We start from the raw sequence: 20677 nt of genomic DNA, 5'->3' as shown, positions 1-20677 counted from the left end.
ATAAAATAAATTTCCAAATGTGCTGTTGAAATGAAATTCTTATTAGATGTCCATAACAACCCATCCAATCCACAAAGGTAAATAATTCAAATCCTAGATGTCCATTAATTTAAGTTATGAGTAATAATGAGAAATGACACAGGGAAAAAATATTGACCATAAAGAAAGAGAGGTGTAAAAAGCCATGGAAAGTCATGACAGCAGCTGAAATCCATCAGTAATTCGAAAACAATCCTGTCACTTAGTGAAAAATATTATCAGCCTGGTTGAACTATAAAAAGGTGCCTCAATACTAAGGTACTACACAAGAAACATTTCATGATGAGTAAAACCAGTGAGCTGTCTCAAGACCTTCGCAATCTTATTGTTGCAAATCATAGTGATGGCATTGGTTACAGAAGAATTTCTAAACTACTGAAGGTCCCAGTGAGCCATAATCCAGAAATGGAAAGAACATTATTTCACCATAAGCTTGCCATATTTCAGACGGATGAGTGAAAAGAAGAAGAGATGTCTAAGAGCTAAGAACCAGCTGTGGAGAGCTACAGAAAGATATGGAATCATCAGGTACAATTGTTTGAAAGAAAATAATACAGTCATATGAAAAAGTTTGGGCACCCCTATTAATGTTAACCTTTTTTCTTTACAACAATTTGGGGTTTTGCAACAGCTATTTCAGTTTCATATATTTAATAACTGATGGACTGAGTAATATTTCTGGATTGAAATGAGGTTTATTGTACTAACAAAAAATGTGCAATCCACATTTAAACACAATTTGACCGGTGCCAAAGTATGGGCAACTCAAAATAAAAGTGACATAAATATTTTGTAGATCCTCCTTTTGCAAAAATAACAGCCTCTAGTCGCTTTCTGTAGCTTTTAATGAGTTTCTGGATCCTGGATGAAGGTATATTTGACCATTCCTGATTACAAAACAATTCCAGTTCAGTTAAGTTTGATGGTCGCCGAGCATGGACAGCCGCTTCAAATGATCCCACAGATTTTCAATGATATTCAGGTCTGGGGACTGGGATGGCCATTCCAGAACATTGTAATTGTTCCTCTGCATGAATGCCTGAGTAGATTTGGAGCGGTGTTTTGGATCATTGTCTTGCTGAAATATCCATCCCCTGCGTAACTTCAACTTCGTGACTGATTCTTGCACATTATTGTCAAGAATCTGCTGATACTGAGTTGAATCCATGCGACCCTTAACTTTAACAAGATTCCCGGTGCCGGCATTGGCCACACAGCCCCAAAGCATGATGGAACCTCCACCAAATTTTACTGTGGGTAGCAAGTGCTTTTCTTGGAATGCTGTGGTTTTTTGCCTCCATGCAGAACGCCTTTTCGTATAACCAAACAACTCAATCTTTGTTTCATCAGTCCACAGGACCTTCTTCCAAAATGTATCTGGCTTGTCCAAATGTGCTTTTGCATACCTCAGGCAACTCTGTTTGTGGCGTGCTTGCAGAAACGGCTTCTTTCGCATCACTCTCCCATACAGCTTCTCCTTGTCCAACATGCGCTGTATTGTTGACCGATGCACATTGACACCATCTGCAGCAAGATGATGCTGCAGGTCTTTGGAGGTGGTCTGTGGATTGTCCTTGACTGTTCTAACCATTCTTCCCTGCCTTTCTCATATTTTTCTTGTCCTGCCATTTCTGGGCTTAACAAGAACTGTACCTGTGCTCTTCCATTTCCTTACTATGTTCCTCACAATGGAAACTGACAGTTTAAATCTCTGAGACAACTTTTTGTATCCTTCCCCTGAACAACTATGTTGAATAATCTTTGTTTTCAGATCATTTGGGAGTTGTTTTGAGGAGCCCATGATGCCACTCTTCATAGAAGATGCAAATAGGAGAACAACTTGCAAGTGGCCACCTTAAATACCTTTTCTCATGATTGGATACACCTGCCTATGAAGTGCAAAACTCAATGAGGTTACAAAACCAATTTAGTGCTTTAGTAAGTCAGTAAAAAGTAGTTAGGAGTGTTCAAATCAAGAAATTGATAAGGGTGCCCATACTTTTGAACCGGTCAAATTTTGTTTAAATGCGGATTGCACATTTTCTGTCAGTACAATAAACCTCATTTCAATCCAGAAATATTACTCAGTCTATCAGTTATTAGATATATGAAACTGAAATAGCTGTTGCAAAAAACGAAATTGTTATAAAGAAAAAAGGTTAACATTAATAGGGGTGCCCAAACTTTTTCATATGACTGTAAGTAATGTTCTCACCCTTCATAACCTGTATGTACACTCACCTCACAAAACTCCACTGTTGAATAAAAAACATGTTCAAGCAATTTTAAAGTTTGATCAACAACATTTAGACTAGCTTCTAAAATACAGGAAGAATATAGTCAGGTCAGATGAGACCAAAATTGAACTGTTTGGATGTCATAATACACACCATGTATAGAGCCAAAAAACACCATACTAACAGTGAAGTTTGGAGGTGGGAACATCTTGGTATGGGGCTGTTTTTCAGCATACGGCACTGGCAAAATTAAATATCTTCTGCCATCTACCAGGATAATGAAGATGAAATGAGGGTGGAAATTTCAGCAAAACAATGATCCCAAACACACAGCCAAGGAAACACAAATAATTTCAGAGAAAGGAAAATAAGTGACTAGAATGGCCGAGCCGATCACTGGAGCTGAATCTAAGGCCTGAAACACACTTCCGTTAAAAACATGCACGTGCCGCGAGACACGTATTTACCCTGCGTGTTGCGTGTGGTAAGTACGTGTCTCGGGTACGTGCGGTCCACGTGTGTTCTACGTGTGCTATCCGCGATAGCACACGTAGAACCGGTAATTTGCATACTCACGTGGTCCGCGCTGCTGTCTGTGGTGCTGATCTTCGGTCTCCAGCCCTGCCGTCTCCCCGCTGCTGCTGCTGCCGACCGCAGTGAAGTGAATATTAAATGAGCATAATGAGCGGCGGTCGGAAGCAAGTGGCAGCAGCAGCAGAGACAGGAGGGCTGGAGAAGGTGAGTAAATGTTTTTTTTTTTTTTTCACTGACACGTGTGTTTTCTCCGGCACGTGTCACATGGGACCGCATCCACACTACACCCGTGTGGTACGGGTGCGGGCCATGTGACACCCGTGCTGCTGGAGAAAACGTGGACATGTCAGCGTGTAGAAAAACGCACACACGTACAAATGCACACGGACACACGTTCCGTGTGGTTTTACGTGTGTGTGCCTGCTACAATAGGGTAGCATTGCTGAACGTGTCTCCGTGCCGCCAGTACGTGCAAAAAATGACAAACACGTACCGGTGGCACAGATGTGTGTCGGAGGCCTAATAGAAAGTTTATGGAAGGAACTAAAGATCAGAGTTAACAGAAAGAACCCATGGGACCTTCAGGATTTGAAGAGTGTTTGTGTGGAAGAATTGACCTGAGCAATGCATGTGATTAGTTCCTCTATACAGGAGGTATCTTGAGGCTGTCATCACCAACAAAGACTTTTTTTTTTTTTTTTTTTAGTATTACCGTAATTAAATTTCAGTAAGTGTGTTCAATACTTTTTCCCTGTGTCATTAATCATTATTTCACCAAATTTATGGACATATGTGGTTTGATTTCTGTGCCTATGTGGAATGGATGATTTGTTACTGACATCTAAGGAGAATCTCATTTCAATGAGGAGAAACAAAGGCAGAAAACAAGCGCAATAGGGTCTCAACTGGTTACAATAGGGTAAGGATCTCATGTCAATAGCACTTTTAGAAATATATTTTCTTATAAATTTAATGACATGTTCAATACTTATTTCAACCGCTGTATATATGAGTAACATATTTGGACATAAATAGTATGAAGTAAGTGTATCTATCTATCTATATCCCTCTATCTATCCCTATATCTATCTATCTTCTAATATGTGTATACTATAGTATAATATATTATTATAATATGTATATTAATATATATAATTTGTGCATTCATATTTCATTTCAAATTCATATTATGTATATATAGTATTATAGCTGATTATATATATGTGTATGAATATATATGTGTGTGAATATATATATATATATATATATGTATATACAGTATACATATATATATATAATATATACAGTATGTGTGTATGTATGTATATATATATATATATATATATATATATAAAACACACATATATGGTATAATTTGTGTGCTTATATGTCTATACATTATGCATGTAATGTATGTATATACGAGGGGCGATCAAAAAGTAATGATAATAAATAATAAACACAATGAATATATTAAAAAAATATATATATTTTTCTACATAGTCTCCTAACAAGTCTATACATTTAGTCCATCTCTTTTCTAAACTTAGAATTCCCTTCGAAAAAAATTCTTGATCTTGACCCTCAAAAAACTCCCCAACAGCGGTTATCACGTCGCTATTGTCGTCAAATTTCTTGCCCCGGAGGTGTTCCTTGAGGCGAGGAAAGAGAAAGAAGTCACTGGGGGCTAGATCTGGCCAATGGGGGGGTGTTCCACCAGTTCAAAGCCCGCTTCTTGAATGGTTGCCATGGCAACTGGAGCTTTGTGAGCCAGCGCGTTATCTTGGTGAAACAGCACTCCGGCTCAAAGTTTGCCACGCCTTTTCTCCTTGATAGCCTCCCGCAATCTTCTTATTTGTTCTGCGTAGTAGGAGCCCGTAATAGTGGCTCCCTTCTCCAAATAGTCCACCATAATAATTCCTTCAGCGTCCCAAAAAATGGACACCATAACCCTCCCTGCTGAGCTTGACACTTTGAATTTCTTTGGCGTCGGTTCGTCGTCTCGTTTCCATGTCATCGATTGTTGTTTAGTTTCGGGATCAAAGTGGTGGATCCAGGTCTCGTCCATGGTCAAAAAACGTGACAAAAAATTCTCCTTGTCTGCTTGGAACTTTTCGAGATTTACTATTGAAATGTCAACTCGTTTCTTCTTTTGCTCGTCGGTTAACATTTTTGGCACCCAACGCGCGGAGACCTTTCTCATATGCAATTCTTTTGCAAGGATTCTTTGAATACTGCCATATGAGATCCCTGTGACCTCAGCTACATGCCTGATAGTCACTCTTCGATCTGCCAATACAACTTCTTCAACTTTTTTCACGTTTTCTTCATTGAGGGACGTGGATGGTCGTCCTTCACGAAGTTCATCTTCCGTCGATGTTCTTCCCAGCTTAAATTCCTTGGCCCAGCGTGCAACTGTGGAATATGGAGGAGAAGAGTCCCCCAATGTTTCCACCAAGTCGCTGTGTATGTCTTTGGTAGTCATTTTTTTCAAGCAGAGGTATTTGATGACAGCTCTGAGCTCGTTTTTTTCCATTTTGATGTTCACTCCTCGGCAGTTCATATTCAAATGAATGTAGCCCCCGGGAATCGTGGCCTATTTAAGTGATTTTTTTTTTTCCTGGACTAGTGGGTACCTAAGAGAGAAGAAAACATTTTATTTTAATTTCTATGTGCAATAGAAATAACCGATTATCATTACTTTTGGATCGCCCCTCGTATATAATATGTAATATATGGATAAATACACATATATTATACAATATATATATATATAATTAGCCATTAATAATTACATTTATATATAATAGTAATTATGAGTGCAAAGCGCTGCAGAATATGATGCTGCTGTAGTATTTGTGGCTAAAATATATATAATGTAATTATTAATCGCTAATAAAATACAATGCAATTATTAATGGCCAACATATGAATAGTTTTTTTACATTTCTTCATAATTCATTGGAAACTTAATTATAAATGGAAAGAAGTGATCTACCTGGCCGCTCTGCTTCATATCGCTACCACTTTAATATCCACAAGCCCATAAATCCCAGCATCTTTGATGAAGTGATATGAACTCATGACCTCCCCTCCAACCATATGGATGGTAAAATATTAATCTTTTGAAAGAGAACTTTTCAAGATGGCACCAGTGTCCTACAACTGGATTCTATTCTATGTCATGAAAAGACAATACGAATACCCTATAGAATCTGCTCTGAACATACACAGTAGTGGTGGCTGTCCCATTAGTGGTGCTTGACAGTTGTCTGCGTTTGGCTTCACAAGTCCTGTTTTCACGTATTTCCATACTCCAAGTAATTGGTTGTATATCCCTTTAAAATAAAATTCTATTCAATGATAATTAATGACATAGATATGAAATACTCAATGAGATTTTCTAACATTAGAAAAAAGAGTCGGCTTTCTAATGGATGAGACTCTAGCCCATACTCCATATCGGAATCACGATGTGAGGCACTATACCTGGCACAGTCCATGGACAAAAGTAGGTGCTGTTTCCCACTAAAAAAAAGCCAACTCTTTTTTTTTTTTTTTAATTATTTTTTAAGAATCATGACTATAGATTCTTATTTGTGTCTTATTCACTGCAAAACAGCTTCCAAAATATTTTTCTAACCCTCTTTCGAGAGAGAGTTGATTTGCTCGTATTTCCATTAAACATCCCCAATCAGACTATTTGTTGATGAGCTAGGACCCACTGTCCTCCAAATGTCTTCCCCTTCGAGAACTGATTTCTTTGTATATGATTTGAGGGTTGAGGAATTCTCCATGATTGTACTTTAAGGGAATCTGCCATTATTTCATGAAAACAATTTACAAGATGCTCATAGCAAGACTGTAGACTGCAGCCATAGCCAGTGCAAAAGTAACAGTCTCACCAGTGCCCTAGTTAATAGAGCCTAAAGGCCCATATTCCACATAGATAGGCACCTATATAATGTTATATAGTAGACGAGGACCTTGTTACGGATTTTGCACTGGCGCACAGTAACTTTGACCACTTTTCGGCACACGATATACATGCATGGGGTATGTCGTGTATGGATATGTGGAGGAGGCTCAGGAGCTTAGACCACACCATAACAGTCGGATGCCGGTTGTATTACACAGCCAGCATCGACCTGGAACAGTAGTGCCCGGAGCTTAGCTTTCAATATCAAATTAAGTCACGAGGTGCCAATGGGTTGCCATGGCCCGCTATATACAAAGTTCTAAAACAAAAATTGGCTGTGGCGGCAAGGGGTTAAGCTATACCTCCCCTTATTAGTATTGTGCTTTATTTATGGCATTTAGATGTGTACACTGTAGTCTAATTACTGTAGCACCTGGACTAATTGACTAATTAATATGCATGAGCAGGTTGCGGTACACATCTACATTAAGTCACATTTGCAACAATTGGTGCCTCTTGGCTAATCAGGCGGAGAGGTACCATATGTAACATGCCATGGGTTATCTGGACAGGAGTGGCAGCCTATGGGCATCTTCTAGCTCCAGCTTTTCAAGGGTTTTCTCTAATGACAGATTCACTTAAAGATCAAATCTTCAGTAAAATGATAATAATAATAATATTTTTATAATAATTTATAATTATAAAGTAGTTTTTTGTGATTGTTCCTTACATTATTAAAAATCTATGTTAAATGGAATTTGTCAGCAGGTTTTTGCTGTGTAAGCTGAAGACAGCATGCTGCAAGGGTTAATACATAGAATTCAGGGATGACTGTCTTGTCGTGGTCCAATCTGTTGTTTATTTGCTGTTTGTGTAAGCAGCAGCACTTCTCAGTGCTTGCACTACAATGTCATGTGAATGTTAGTCCTTACGGTCTATGTGCAAAGCCTGGTCTAAGTGGGGACAGCTCTCTCAGCTCTGCTACATGGCTAAATCTAAAAATTCTGATTGTGTCTTAATGGCTGTACCCAGAAATCTAAGTGATACATCGTTGGATTCAGTATCAATTTGCCTACATCATGCTGCTCTAAAATGAGATGGCAAAAAACAGTTGACAGATTCCCTTTAATTCCTTAAGTAAGTTTCCTTCAGTGTTCTTGTGTTTTTTTTCCAAGCAGGTAATAAAGGGGAAGCACTGGATAAGTATTATACTACCACTGACATGGCAATACTTGGTGCTACCCTGGGAGTTGTTGTTGCTGCGTGTTTGGCTGGATTGGCTTTTCTCATTTACAAACAATATGGAAACACAATACGAAGTAAATTGCAGAGAGGGACAGGAAGTGTAAGTAGATCAATAAGTCTTTTATTTTTAGTCTGATGCTTGATAAGCAAAATACTAAACTTTTGGAGCCAATTCTATAGATAAGAAGTGACATACTGTACAATTGTGATACATTTCCACAAACACACTCGTTTCATAAGACCAGACGAAGAAAGAGGCCCCTAGTCTGTATAAATTTAGTACCAGCTTTGAGTCTTTTTTTTTTAGAATCCTGCTGTAGTAAAATACATGTTATCTTAAGTCGATCTCTGCTTGTCATATTTGCATTTCATAAAGATAAAAATAGGTTCACACAGAGTTTTTTTACATGGATTTTTAGAGCACGTGATGTGTCAAAATCCTCATAAAAAAGCATAGAAAGTTACAAATCTTGCGATTTTCACTTTGGCCACTAATATACCGTATATATATATAGGTATAAATATATATATATATATATATATCTATATATATAATTGCCTTATTCTGTCTGTCTGTCTGTCTGTCTGTCTGTCATGCTCCAAAATTGTGTCCTTACGGTGACACAAAGCTGATTGGCCGCTGGGCTCGCCATGGCCCCGCCCCCCCACACGGATTGGCCTCTCGCCCCGGCTTTCTGCAGGCCCCTCCCCCCTCACGCAATGCACGCTCGCTCTTGCCCAACTGACACGTAGCTCCGACTCCCAGGTGAGTACACACACACACATCAGATCACACTCACTCTCACACACACACCTCACACATCGCATCCACACACTCACAACATCCTGGGATATCGCTTGCTTCTACACCGGCTCCGTCACGATCCCAGCAGCGCCAGACATAACCTTGCGATGCTGGGATCTTGACGGAGCCCGTGAACGCTGGTAACCATTATACACATCGGGTAACTAATGTCCCTTGGTTACCCGATGTGTATCATAGTTACCAGTGTACACCGGCTCACACTCACTCTCACACACACCTCACACATACATCACATCGCATCCACACACACACAGCATCCGGCGATATCGCTTGCTTCTCGGCCTCGATACTGTGCTGTTGTGACCTTCCAGGACCTGCCGGAGGATCACATGGCCAGAAGCATGTGGTATCTCCGGATGTTGTAAGTATGAGCGCGTATGTGCAATATCGTCAATGTGTGTGTGCGTGAGTGTATGCGATCGGGTGTGTGTGGGTGTGTGTGAGTGTATGCGATCGGGTGTGTGAGTGTCGGCAGAGGAGCATGGCGTGCTGGAGGAGGCTGGGAGGAGAGAGGCTGATCCTGGGGAAGGCTGGGATGGAGAGGCTGATGCTGGGGACAGAGAGGCTGATGCTGGGATGAGAGAGGCTGATGCTGGGGACAGAGAGGCTGATGCTGGGGACAGAGGGGCTGATGCTGGGGACAGAGAGGCTGATGCTGGGGACAGAGAGGCTGATGCTGGGATGAGAGAGGCTGATGCTGGGGACAGAGAGGCTGATGCTGGGGACAGAGAGGCTGATGCTGGGGACAGAGAGGCTGATGCTGGGGACAGAGAGGCTGATGCTGGGATGAGAGAGGCTGACGCTGGGGACAGAGAGGCTGATGCTGGCGACAGAGAGGCTGATGCTGGGGACAGAGAGGCTGATGCTGGGGACAGAGAGGCTGATGCTGGGGACAGAGAGGCTGATGCTGGGATGAGAGAGGCTGATTCTGGGGACAGAGAGGCTGATGCTGGGGACAGAGAGGCTGATGCTGGGGACAGAGAGGCTGATTCTGCGAGGAGAGAGGCTGATGCTGGGAGGAGAGAGGCTGATGCTGCGGGCAGAGAGGCTGATGCTGCGGGTAGAGAGGCTGATGCTGGCGCAGCATGGCGGATGGAGCACGTTTGGGAGTGCGCAGCATGGTGGATGGAGCACGTTTGGGAGTGCGGAGCATGGCGGATGGAGCACGTTTGGGAGTGCGCAGCATGGCGGATGGAGCACGTTTGGGAGTGCGCAGCATGGCGGATGGAGCACGTTTGGGAGTGCGCAGCATGGCGGATGGAGCACGTTTGGGAGTGCGCAGCATGGCGGATGGAGCACGTTTGGGAGTGCGCAGCATGGCGGATGGAGCACGTTTGGGAGTGCGCAGCATGGCGGATGGAGCACGATGGGGAGTGCGCAGCATGGCAGATGGAGCACGATGGGGAGTGCGGAGTATAGCGGATGGAGCATGTTTGGGAGTGCGCAGCATGGCGGATGGACCACGTTTGGGAGTGCGCCGCATGGCGGATGGAGCACGTTTGGGAGTGCGCAGCATGGGAGATGGAGCACGATGGGGGGTGCGCAGCATAGGGGATGGAGCACGATGGGGAGTGCGCTGCATGGGGGATGGAGCACGATGGGGAGTGCGGACTATGGCGGATGGAGCACGTTTGGGAGTGCGCAGCATGGCGGATGGAGCACGTTTGGGAGTGCGCAGCATGGCGGATGGAGCACGTTTGGGAGTGCGCAGCATGGGAGATGGAGCACGTTTGGGAGTGCGCAGCATGGCGGATGGAGCACGTTTGGGAGTGCGCAGCATGGCGGATGGAGCACGTTTGGGAGTGCGCAGCATGGGGGATGGAGCACGTTTGGGAGTGCGCAGGATGGGAGATGGAGCACGATGGGGGGTGCGCAGCATAGGGGATGGAGCACTTTTGGGAGTGCGCAGCATGGCGGATGGAGCACGTTTGGGAGTGCGCAGCATGGGGGATGCAGCACGATGGGGAGTGCGGAGTATGGCGGATGGAGCACGTTTGGGAGTGCGCAGCATGGCGGATGGACCACGTTTGGGAGTGCGCAGCATGGCGGATGGAGCACGTTTGGGAGTGCGCAGCATGGGAGATGGAGCACGATGGGAGGTGCGCAGCATAGGGGATAGAGCACGATGGGGAGTGCGCTGCATGGGGGATGGAGCACGATGGGGAGTGCGGAGTATGGCGGATGGAGCACGTTTGGGAGTGCGCAGCATGGTGGATGGAGCACGTTTGGGAGTGCGCAGCATGGCGGATGGAGCACGATGGGGAGTGCACAGCATGGCGGATGGAGCACGTTTGGGAGTGCGCAGCATGGGGGATGGAGCACGATGGGGAATGCGCAGCATGGCGGATGGAACACGTTTGGGAGTGCGCAGCATGGCGGATGGAGCACGTTTGGGAGTGCGCAGGATGGGAGATGGAGCACGATGGGGGGTGCGCAGCATAGGGGATGGAGCACGTTTGGGAGTGCGCAGCATGGCGGATGGAGCACGTTTGGGAGTGCGCAGCATGGAGGATGCAGCACGATGGGGAGTGCGGAGTATGGCGGATGGAGCACGTTTGGGAGTGCGCAGCATGGCAGATGGACCACGTTTGGGAGTGCGCAGCATGGCGGATGGAGCACGTTTGGGAGTGCGCAGCATGGGAGATGGAGCACGATGGGGGGTACGCAGCATAGGGGATAGAGCACGATGGGGAGTGCGCTGCATGGGGGATGGAGCACGATGGGGAGTGCGGAGTATGGCGGATGGAGCACGTTTGGGAGTGCGCAGCATGGTGGATGGAGCACGTTTGGGAGTGCGCAGCATGGCGGATGGAGCACGTTTGGGAGTGCGCAGCATGGGAGATGGAGCACGATGGGGAGTGCGCAGCATGGCGGATGGAGCACGTTTGGGAGTGCGCAGCATGGGGGATGGAGCACGATGGGGAGTGCGCAGCATGGCGGATGGAGCACGTTTGGGAGTGCGCAGCATGGCGGATGGAGCACGTTTGGGAGTGTGCAGCATGGCGGATGGAGCACGTTTGGGAGTGCGCAGAATGGGAGATGTAGCACGATGGAGGGTGCGCAGCATAGGGGATGGAGCACGATGGGGAGTGCGCTGCATGGGGGATGGAGCACGATGGGGAGTGCGCTGCATGGGGGATGGAGCACGATGGGAAGTGCACACCTCCCCCCAACAAACACGCGCGCGCACTGCACAACACACCACACACACACACTGGGAACCACAAACAACTGCCCTACACAGACACCCACACACAGACAACGCTGCACACACAAATATACGCACATACCGCACAACACACACACAAACATACCTCCCCCCAAAACATACCACACACACACAAACCGCGCAACACACACACACAACGCTACAGACACACAGCGCTCCACAAACAACGCAACACACAAACAACACCGCTCTCACCCCCCGCCACACCCAGACAACACCCAGAACATGTACAGCGCCCTACACAAACACTTGGTAACTACACACAACAACATCTATATATATATATATAACAAAAATCATACATGAACTACACAATACGTAAATTCTAGAATACCCGATGCGTAGAATCGGGCCACCTTCTAGTATATATATATATATATATATATATATATATATATATATATATATATATATATATATACCGGTGTATATATACAGTTAGGTCCAGAAATATTTGGACAGTGACACAAGTTTTGTTATTTTAGCTGTTTACAAACACATGTTCAGAAATACAATTATATATATAATATGGGCTGAAAGTCCACACTCCCAGCTGCAATATGAGAGTTTTCACATCCAAATCGGAGAAAGGGTTTAGGAATCATAGCTCTGTAATGCATAGCCTCCTCTTTTTCAAGGGACCAAAAGTAATTGGACAAGGGACTCTAAGGGCTGCAATTAACTCTGAAGGCGTCTCCCTCGTTAACCTGTAATCAATGAAGTAGTTAAAAGGTCTGGGGTTGATTACAGGTGTGTGGTTTTGCATTTGGAAGCTGTTGCTGTGACCAGACAACATACGGTCTAAGGAACTCTCAATTGAGGTGAAGCAGAACATCCTGAGGCTGAAAAAAAAGAAAAAATCCATCAGAGAGATAGCAGACATGCTTGGAGTAGCAAAATCAACAGTCGGGTACATTCTGAGAAAAAAGGAATTGACTGGTGAGCTTGGGAACTCAAAAAGGCCTGGGCGTCCACAGATGACAACAGTGGTGGATGATCGCCGCATACTTTCTTTGGTGAAGAAGAACCCGTTCACAACATCAACTGAAGTCCAGAACACTCTCAGTGAAGTAGGTGTATCTGTCTCTAAGTCAACAGTAGAGAGAAGACTCCATGAAAGTAAATACAAAGGGTTCACATCTAGATGCAAACCATTCATCAATTCCAAAAATAGACAGGCCAGAGTTAAATTTGCTGAAAAACACCTCATGAAGCCAGCTCAGTTCTGGAAAAGTATTCTATGGACAGATGAGACAAAGATCAACCTGTACCAGAATGATGGGAAGAAAAAAGTTTGGAGAAGAAAGGGAATGGCACATGATCCAAGGCACACCACATCCTCTGTAAAACATGGTGGAGGCAACGTGATGGCATGGGCATGCATGGCTTTCAATGGCACTGGGTCACTTGTGTTTATTGATGACATAACAGCAGACAAGAGTAGCCGGATGAATTCTGAAGTGTACCGGAATATACTTTCAGCCCAGATTCAGCCAAATGCCGCAAAGTTGATCGGACGGCGCTTCATAGTACAGATGGACAATGACCCCAAGCATACAGCCAAAGCTACCCAGGAGTTCATGAGTGCAAAAAAGTGGAACATTCTGCAATGGCCAAGTCAATCACCAGATCTTAACCCAATTGAGCATGCATTTCACTTGCTCAAATCCAGACTTAAGACGGAAAGACCCACAAACAAGCAAGACCTGAAGGCTGCGGCTTTAAAGGCCTGGCAAAGCATTAAGAAGGAGGAAACCCAGCATTTGGTGATGTCCATGGGTTCCAGACTTAAGGCAGTGATTGCCTCCAAAGGATTCGCAACAAAATATTGAAAATAAAAATATTTTGTTTGGGTTTGGTTTATTTGTCCAATTACTTTTGACCTCCTAAAATGTGGAGTGTTTGTAAAGAAATGTGTACAATTCCTACAATTTCTATCAGATATTTTTGTTCAAACCTTCAAATTAAACGTTACAATCTGCACTTGAATTCTGTTGTAGAGGTTTCATTTCAAATCCAATGTGGTGGCATGCAGAGCCCAACTCGCGCAAATTGTGTCACTGTCCAAATATTTCTGGACCTAACTGTATATATATTTTATATATATATATATATGGTTTTTTTATATATATATATATATATATATATTTTTAGACTCATACTTCGTCGTCGACATAAAGAACAGTATATCGACACCTTACAGTTCTCTAATTCTGTCTGTGAAAAGCTGCTTACTGTTCTGGAATTGCAAGTGGACCCCTGGTGGCCCTACAAGTCCATGATGTCCTAATACTCTCTCTATCCTTCCCGGGAGAGCTCTGAAGCATTCCTCCCGGGCGGCCGCTCTGAGGGGAGCTTATGCAGCACACCCCTCAGCGATCCTGTTCCTTCTCCTGCGTCTCAGACTGATCTCCTAAGATTTCCTGTGTGCTCTGTAACTTCCCCAGTCAGCCCCCACCTTCCTGATGACTCACCCTGCCCGGGAAAAAAACCATTGCTATGGTGACCACCTGAATTGTGTAACTGCTGACTGGCTGTGTTGTATAAGCTATGAGCACAGGATGTTGTGTAAGCTCTGAACACCAGTGGTTAACCTCTTCTTACTCGGGATAAGCTCCACATCTTAAGGGAGATGCAGTACCCTGTGGCGCCTGGAGCCTCAGGGGCGTAACACAGGCAGATATTGATGAACTGTCCTAAGGATTTCTAAAAAATATTATTAAAGTCCTGGAAAACACATTTAACATTATTTTCATCCAGAGGATTTAAAGCTCCTTATTTCACTTTAAGCTGATTAAGGATGATCAATGATGAGTAATATAATCTATATCAAGACACACTGAGATAATTTCATAGTAAAAACAGATGTTCTGTTTAATATCTTCTCTCTTTTATTCTAGAATTCCGGAGATTCTGCAGGTACGACCAAGCAGCTGATAAATGACGCAGAATATGGTGGTGATATGTCGGCTTCAAATCCAGAATTTGGCATTGATGTTGGCATTACTGCAGTGTCTTCTGGGGATAACCTGCTTTCAGCCGCAGCCGTAAGCACAGTTCTTACAACCAGTGCCCCCACAGAGAGTCCTGCATTGGAGGAAGCAGATGGAGAATCTGATTCAGAAGACAAGAAGGTGAAGTCCATCCTAACTAAAGACTTGAAGGAAGATGGAGGTTACAAGTCAGTATGGTTTAGGGAAGATGCTGCCCCAGAAGTCATGGTGATTGAGGGAGTTGAACATGGAGAAGCAAACGATGATTATGCAGAAGAAGAATTAAATAATCAACAAGAAGACAATGATGATGATGAGGATGATGAAGATGAACTCGATCCAACATTCACCACTCCAAATAATGACTCAAATAATTCCAGCATACTGTAGGAATCTGTTCAACCGTTTTACATTTATATGACAAGAATATAGAAATATAATATTATTGTTGTCCAATAGTGTTGTATATTACAGTGATGGACAATTCTGAACATTAGCAGTGATGATCAAACAGCCTTTCTGTTGTCACATTGACCCACAAAGGATAGGTTCACGAGCATGTAACTTTCTATGTGACAAAATTATATCTTGCTGTCCACCATACAGAAGATTACCTTAAACCACCCCAAAAAAGAATCATATAACTAGGTTAAAGGAAACATGACAGGAGGTTCAGGCTGTCCCAGGACGATGGGCTGCTTAAATCAGACACTAACTGTGTTATTGTAGCCGTATAATTTTTACTCTGAAACGTTTCATTGTATCAAGAAGAGCAGATCAAGGTCAATGTGTCTTGGTGACCAAACTGAGGTAGGTCCCTGGTGGCTTGTCTCCACCCCTCATCCTCTAGACTGTCTGCATTGTACCCTTCTGGTTTTCGTGAGTACTTCTGATCTTGTCCCGTTACCTTGCTTCCCATTCCCTGACCTCCTTCCTTCCTGTATTGTCTGTACTCTCTGTCTCCCTCACCCTCGTCCTGTTTTGTGACCTCGGCCCTGCACTCTCCTCTGTACCTTTTGTGTCCTCTCAACTTCTGATCCCAGCTTGTTCTGTTACCACGGCTCTGCTCCCCTTCTATACCAGACGCTACTTCCTGGCTTGCCGACCACCGGCTTGCACATGATCTCGGATTCTCTGCTCCTGTGTACTGATGTGACCTCCCGGCTTCTGACACTCGGCTTCATTGAATACTCTGCAGACCATCCCACCTGGGTACTATGACCCCTAGCGGACAAGCGCTTCACTACACCAAGGAACTCTACACTATTCCAGTGTACCTGTGCCCCCTGGTGGTGAGTGTTACATAAACTGACAGGTCTCTTCCTAGACACACTGATAATGAGACTGCTATCAGTCATGAGGAACAGTGCTGGGACAAGCCACTGGGGACCGGCCTCGAGTTGGTCATCCAAAATGCATATTTCACAAACGAATCTCCTCTCAAATTAGAATGCTCCAAATTATCTAAAATAATGGATTGTTTGGGTGCTTTTCTGGTATATGAAATACTAGTAAAAACCCCCCACAAACAATTGAGAACTAACAAGCACATAAGGAAATACAAGAAGGAACACAGGTATGCAATATTTGGGTTTATGAAAATTCTTTCAAATCCAATGACTGATTCTTATGTTTCTTTATGTGAAATTACATACAAGCGAGATCAATATAAACATATTTAACATTCATTCTAAAACTTTATTGGAAATTAATTCTTGTGCGTTTTCCTTTTCCCTTCAAAGCTTCTCTTGATGCCTTTTCTCTTATTGAAAGCAGATCTTCTCTGTGAACCATCCAGTAGTCGTCCCCCAACATGTTTACTTTCCATCTACCTTTGTATCATCGTTCCATCTCCTTAATATCCTGATCTTTCTCCTTGCTCTTCGCTAAAAGCACCAAGGTTTTCAGGAAAGTCGTCCAAATGGAAATATAAAAAAATGTAACTTCAAATTCATCAGACAACTGAAGACTTTGAAATGTTCAGTACGTGTATGTTTTCCATGGAGTTCAATTTTTGATCTTTGTTGTTACTTAGAAATGTCTTCATGACTTCTTTAAAAGAATATCAAGACCATTTCTCAACAGCTTTTATTTTTGTTTAAAACTTCATGAGTTTCCAAATATCCCACAAAAATACCTTCCTTCAGTTTTGCCTTAGACAGTCTCTGAATCTTGGTACACAGGTACTTAAAAGTCTTTCCTTCTTTCGGTAGAGGTTTCGTAAACTGCTTTATTAGTCCAGGCTTTAGTGGAGTGATGGCAGGAGAACTTTAGTGGGGTCAATTAACCTTTCCGCAAGTATATTCTTCAGTCTAGGTTGCATAGATGTTATCGTTGGCCAACTCATTGGCTCCAGTGATGAGTCCTGTCCCAGCTTGACCATTCACACAAAAAGTGTGGGTACTATGTGTATCCTCCTTGCTGCCCAAAAAGCAAAGAGAGAATTTCGAGATGACCACATATTGATCATTCTTGATCCTCGTAGTTACGTTTCTTGAGATAAAGTCTAAATTCTCATAGCTTTCCTTCCAGTGCACAGAATATCCTATAGACACTGAAGCATACTTGCTGCCATTGTGCAGTAGCAGCTTTCAGAGTTTTTATGGCTGAATCAATAAAGAGTCTCCACTCAATCACATTGTACTCAATGTTAAATTTTTCCATCAGCTGAGGAACATCACTGCAATCCTTTAGAGCACCATCTTGAGAAAAGTATGGAAGGAAGTCCTTTTGTAACTCTATGGAATTCTATTCTTTTGGAAGCCTATGGATTCAGTGTTTGTGAAAAAACTGTACGTGTTGGAATGTTTTTGATATCACTAAGTTCAGGGACTGAAAGCATATAAAAATCACCTTTTACTTTTCAAACAATTTTACCCTTGCAGACCTGTGTGATTATATAATAAGATTTATACTAATTAATTAAAGAGAAATCCCCTCAGCTCTCCAAACATTACATGCATTGCTAGAAAACTTGTGCTTATAGGAAAAAATTATGTGCATACAAACAAATTACACATAAAAAACAATATAAAGAAATATTAGTTGGCCAATGAGAAAACAAAAATGATTGCAAAAATATAATATTTTGCTTGTAAAAAAAACTAGCTGCATAGATTTACAAAATAGCCGACTTTAGTGCTTGAGCTTCTAATAGCAGAAATAGTGACCAACTAGACAACAAATGTAATCATGCAAAATATGTAGAGGCGTAGAAAGGTGCGGACACCGGGCCATAGGGGCTCCACACTCCTATGCCATAAAGAGTCCATGTGTGTGGATCACTTTAGGCGGGGTGTCTGACATTTACTGTTCTCTTCAGGGTGGTGTCCATCACCCCACGGCTGGTCCCCGTCATAGACACAGTAGTGAAACACAACACTGGAGTTCTTTTGGCAAACGAACTTGAACAGTTTATTTTCCTTCTCACTGATATGACAGACAAAGCCCCATTTCTACGGTTCTGCTCTGTTGTTCTCTGGGGTACTGCCTCTCTGTCTATCCCCGCTATCTTGGACCTCTCATCTGCAAGCTGCTGGGCCTGTGCCTCTGTTCCTCCACTCTAGTCGCACTGTTGTCCACTTCTCTTCCCCAATGGCTCTCTAGTCGCTTGACTTTCTCAGCCCGTCGAGGTGAGCTGTAGGCTCCGAACCTTATGAGGATACCTCCCGGTTCCCTGATTGGCTCTTACTCCATTCTCCGTCTTTATTCCTTGAACCTTTGGGCAAAACTGACTCCTCATCAGGCTCGTGTCTCTAACCAACCCAATAACCATCTATCACACCACCCATTCGGACTCTGAACCCCCTCCGTTCCAGGAATTTTCCGACACTGTTTAAATCTAGTGAAACCTATATCTGATTAATACAGGGCACTATACATTGTTACATTTGAAGCACATTAAACATCACATAACAATATTCTTTACATTATCGGATCTCAACGCAAGGTGGAAACGGCCACTACACAGTCCCGGACCTGGTATTTCCAGGAACTGCATTCTACTGGCAGCAGCACATCTCGCATACAATATAATACTCAATGACATGGTCAATCTATTTACTATAGACTTCGTTCTTAGCAATATAGGGGGACAGCCTGATTTTATAGAGGTGGGGGTAAGCGTGACCCCCTCCTACATCGGAAAGCAGAGCAAGTTGTTTAAATACAATCATAAGCCGACCAAATCAGCATTCATAGAATTCAAACAATCCTGCAAGTGAGGAAAGGATGTTCTCCATAGAGCCTGTATTCCATGTGCCTGTACATAGTTTGCCACTTAATTAATAATTTATCCTGTTTTATTTATCGGTGTGCTTACATTTGTCACTAGTCTTTCCTCCTCTTCCTGGTATTAAAGGGAATCTGTCAGCAGGTTTTTGCTATGTAAGCTGAAGACAGCATGCTACCATGGTTAAAACATAGAATTCAGGGATGCCTGTCTTATCAAGGTCCGATCTGTTGTATATTTGCTGTGTTTGTTTAAGCAACAGGACCCTTATCATTGCTAGGACTATAATGTTGGGCAGTCTGTCATGCCCCCTCTTGTGACTGACACCTTACTGTATATAAACAGCCTGGTGTGGGTGGGGAAGCTCTCTCAGCGCAACTAGATAGCTCAAACTAAAAATTCTGATTGTATCAGAATGGTTCCACCCAACAATCTAAGTTATACATGGTTGGATTCAGGATTTCATTGCCTACATCATGCTGCTCTCAGATGAGGTAGCAAAAACCTGTTGACAGATTCCCTTTAAAGCACACCAATCACCAGAATTTTTTTATATAAACGAAAGCCAGTGCTATACTGGCACTATCATGCTGATTCTATACATTCCTTTGTCAGATTGGATGTATAGTTTTTTTAAATACAAGCAAGTAAAGTTACAGGAATGTGCAGCTTTTTGATTGGCAGCAGCAGCCGAATAGTTAATATGTGGGTTGGGTTTTGATATCTATTCCCACCCCTGTCTGCTGCCTGGCCTCTGTGGATGCTAGCCTGTATGGGCTCCCTCCAGGTATGAATCATTTTTCTCATGTGATAGGGGCGTGTTAGAAATGCAGCCCATATAGTCTAACCTCTACAGAGGCCAGGCAGCAGAGAGGGTCAGGAATAAATAGTAAAACCCCCACCCACATATTAGCTATTCGGCAGCTGCTGCCAATCAAAAAGCTGCACATTCATGTAACTTTACTTGCCTATATTTCAAAAACTATACATCCAATCTGACAACTAAAGGTATATATAGAATCAGCATGATAGCACCAGTATAGCACTAGCTTTAGTTTACATAGGAAAATCCAGGTGACTGGTCCTCTTTAAGTGCTGAGGCTGCTGTAATCACAGGAATTCCCTTTACAGTCATACAATCAGCTTGTAATTCCTAGTTTGGGTTATATATATAATTTATTTTCTCTAACATTTGCAGTTGTATTCTGTCAAACTGAAAAATGAAGACTGCATGCTATACCATATTTTAAGCGTTTTTGGCAAAATCGCAAATGGAGGCTTCAGAGCAGACATGAAACTAAGCTCTCTTCCCTTCCTTTCTCCCTTCCTTCCCTCTCTCTTCCCTCTCTCTTCCCTTCTCCCTTCCTTCCCTCTCTCTTCCCTTCTCCCTTCCTTCCCTTTTTCTTCTTTTCCCTTCTCCCTTT

At 43.3% G+C, this 20677-nt stretch overlaps 1 protein-coding gene across 10 annotated transcripts in view; it reads left to right on the top strand.

Moving 5' to 3' along the window:
* CDHR5 (cadherin related family member 5) overlaps nucleotides 1–19794 on the top strand; it is a 101909-nt gene extending 82115 nt beyond the window's left edge. For 8 of the 10 annotated variants that reach the window (XM_075326865.1, XM_075326864.1, XM_075326863.1 and 5 more), the window contains 2 exons: nucleotides 7908–8074; nucleotides 14930–19794. In XM_075326865.1, coding sequence (XP_075182980.1) covers nucleotides 7908–8074; nucleotides 14930–15412 — 650 coding nt within the window. In that variant the 3' untranslated portion in view covers nucleotides 15413–19794. Of the gene's footprint in view, nucleotides 1–7904; nucleotides 8075–14929 lie in introns of all 10 variants that reach the window. The other 2 variants (XM_075326859.1, XM_075326855.1) reach the window with 1 other exon arrangement.
* Nucleotides 19795–20677: the final 883 nt, after the last annotated feature.

The sequence above is a fragment of the Anomaloglossus baeobatrachus genome, chromosome 10 (genome assembly GCF_048569485.1).
Source record: "Anomaloglossus baeobatrachus isolate aAnoBae1 chromosome 10, aAnoBae1.hap1, whole genome shotgun sequence".
In the NCBI taxonomy this organism is placed as follows: Eukaryota; Metazoa; Chordata; class Amphibia; order Anura; family Aromobatidae; genus Anomaloglossus; species Anomaloglossus baeobatrachus.
Note: the sequence above shows the minus strand (reverse complement) of the source record. Positions and strands in the feature narration are given on the sequence as shown.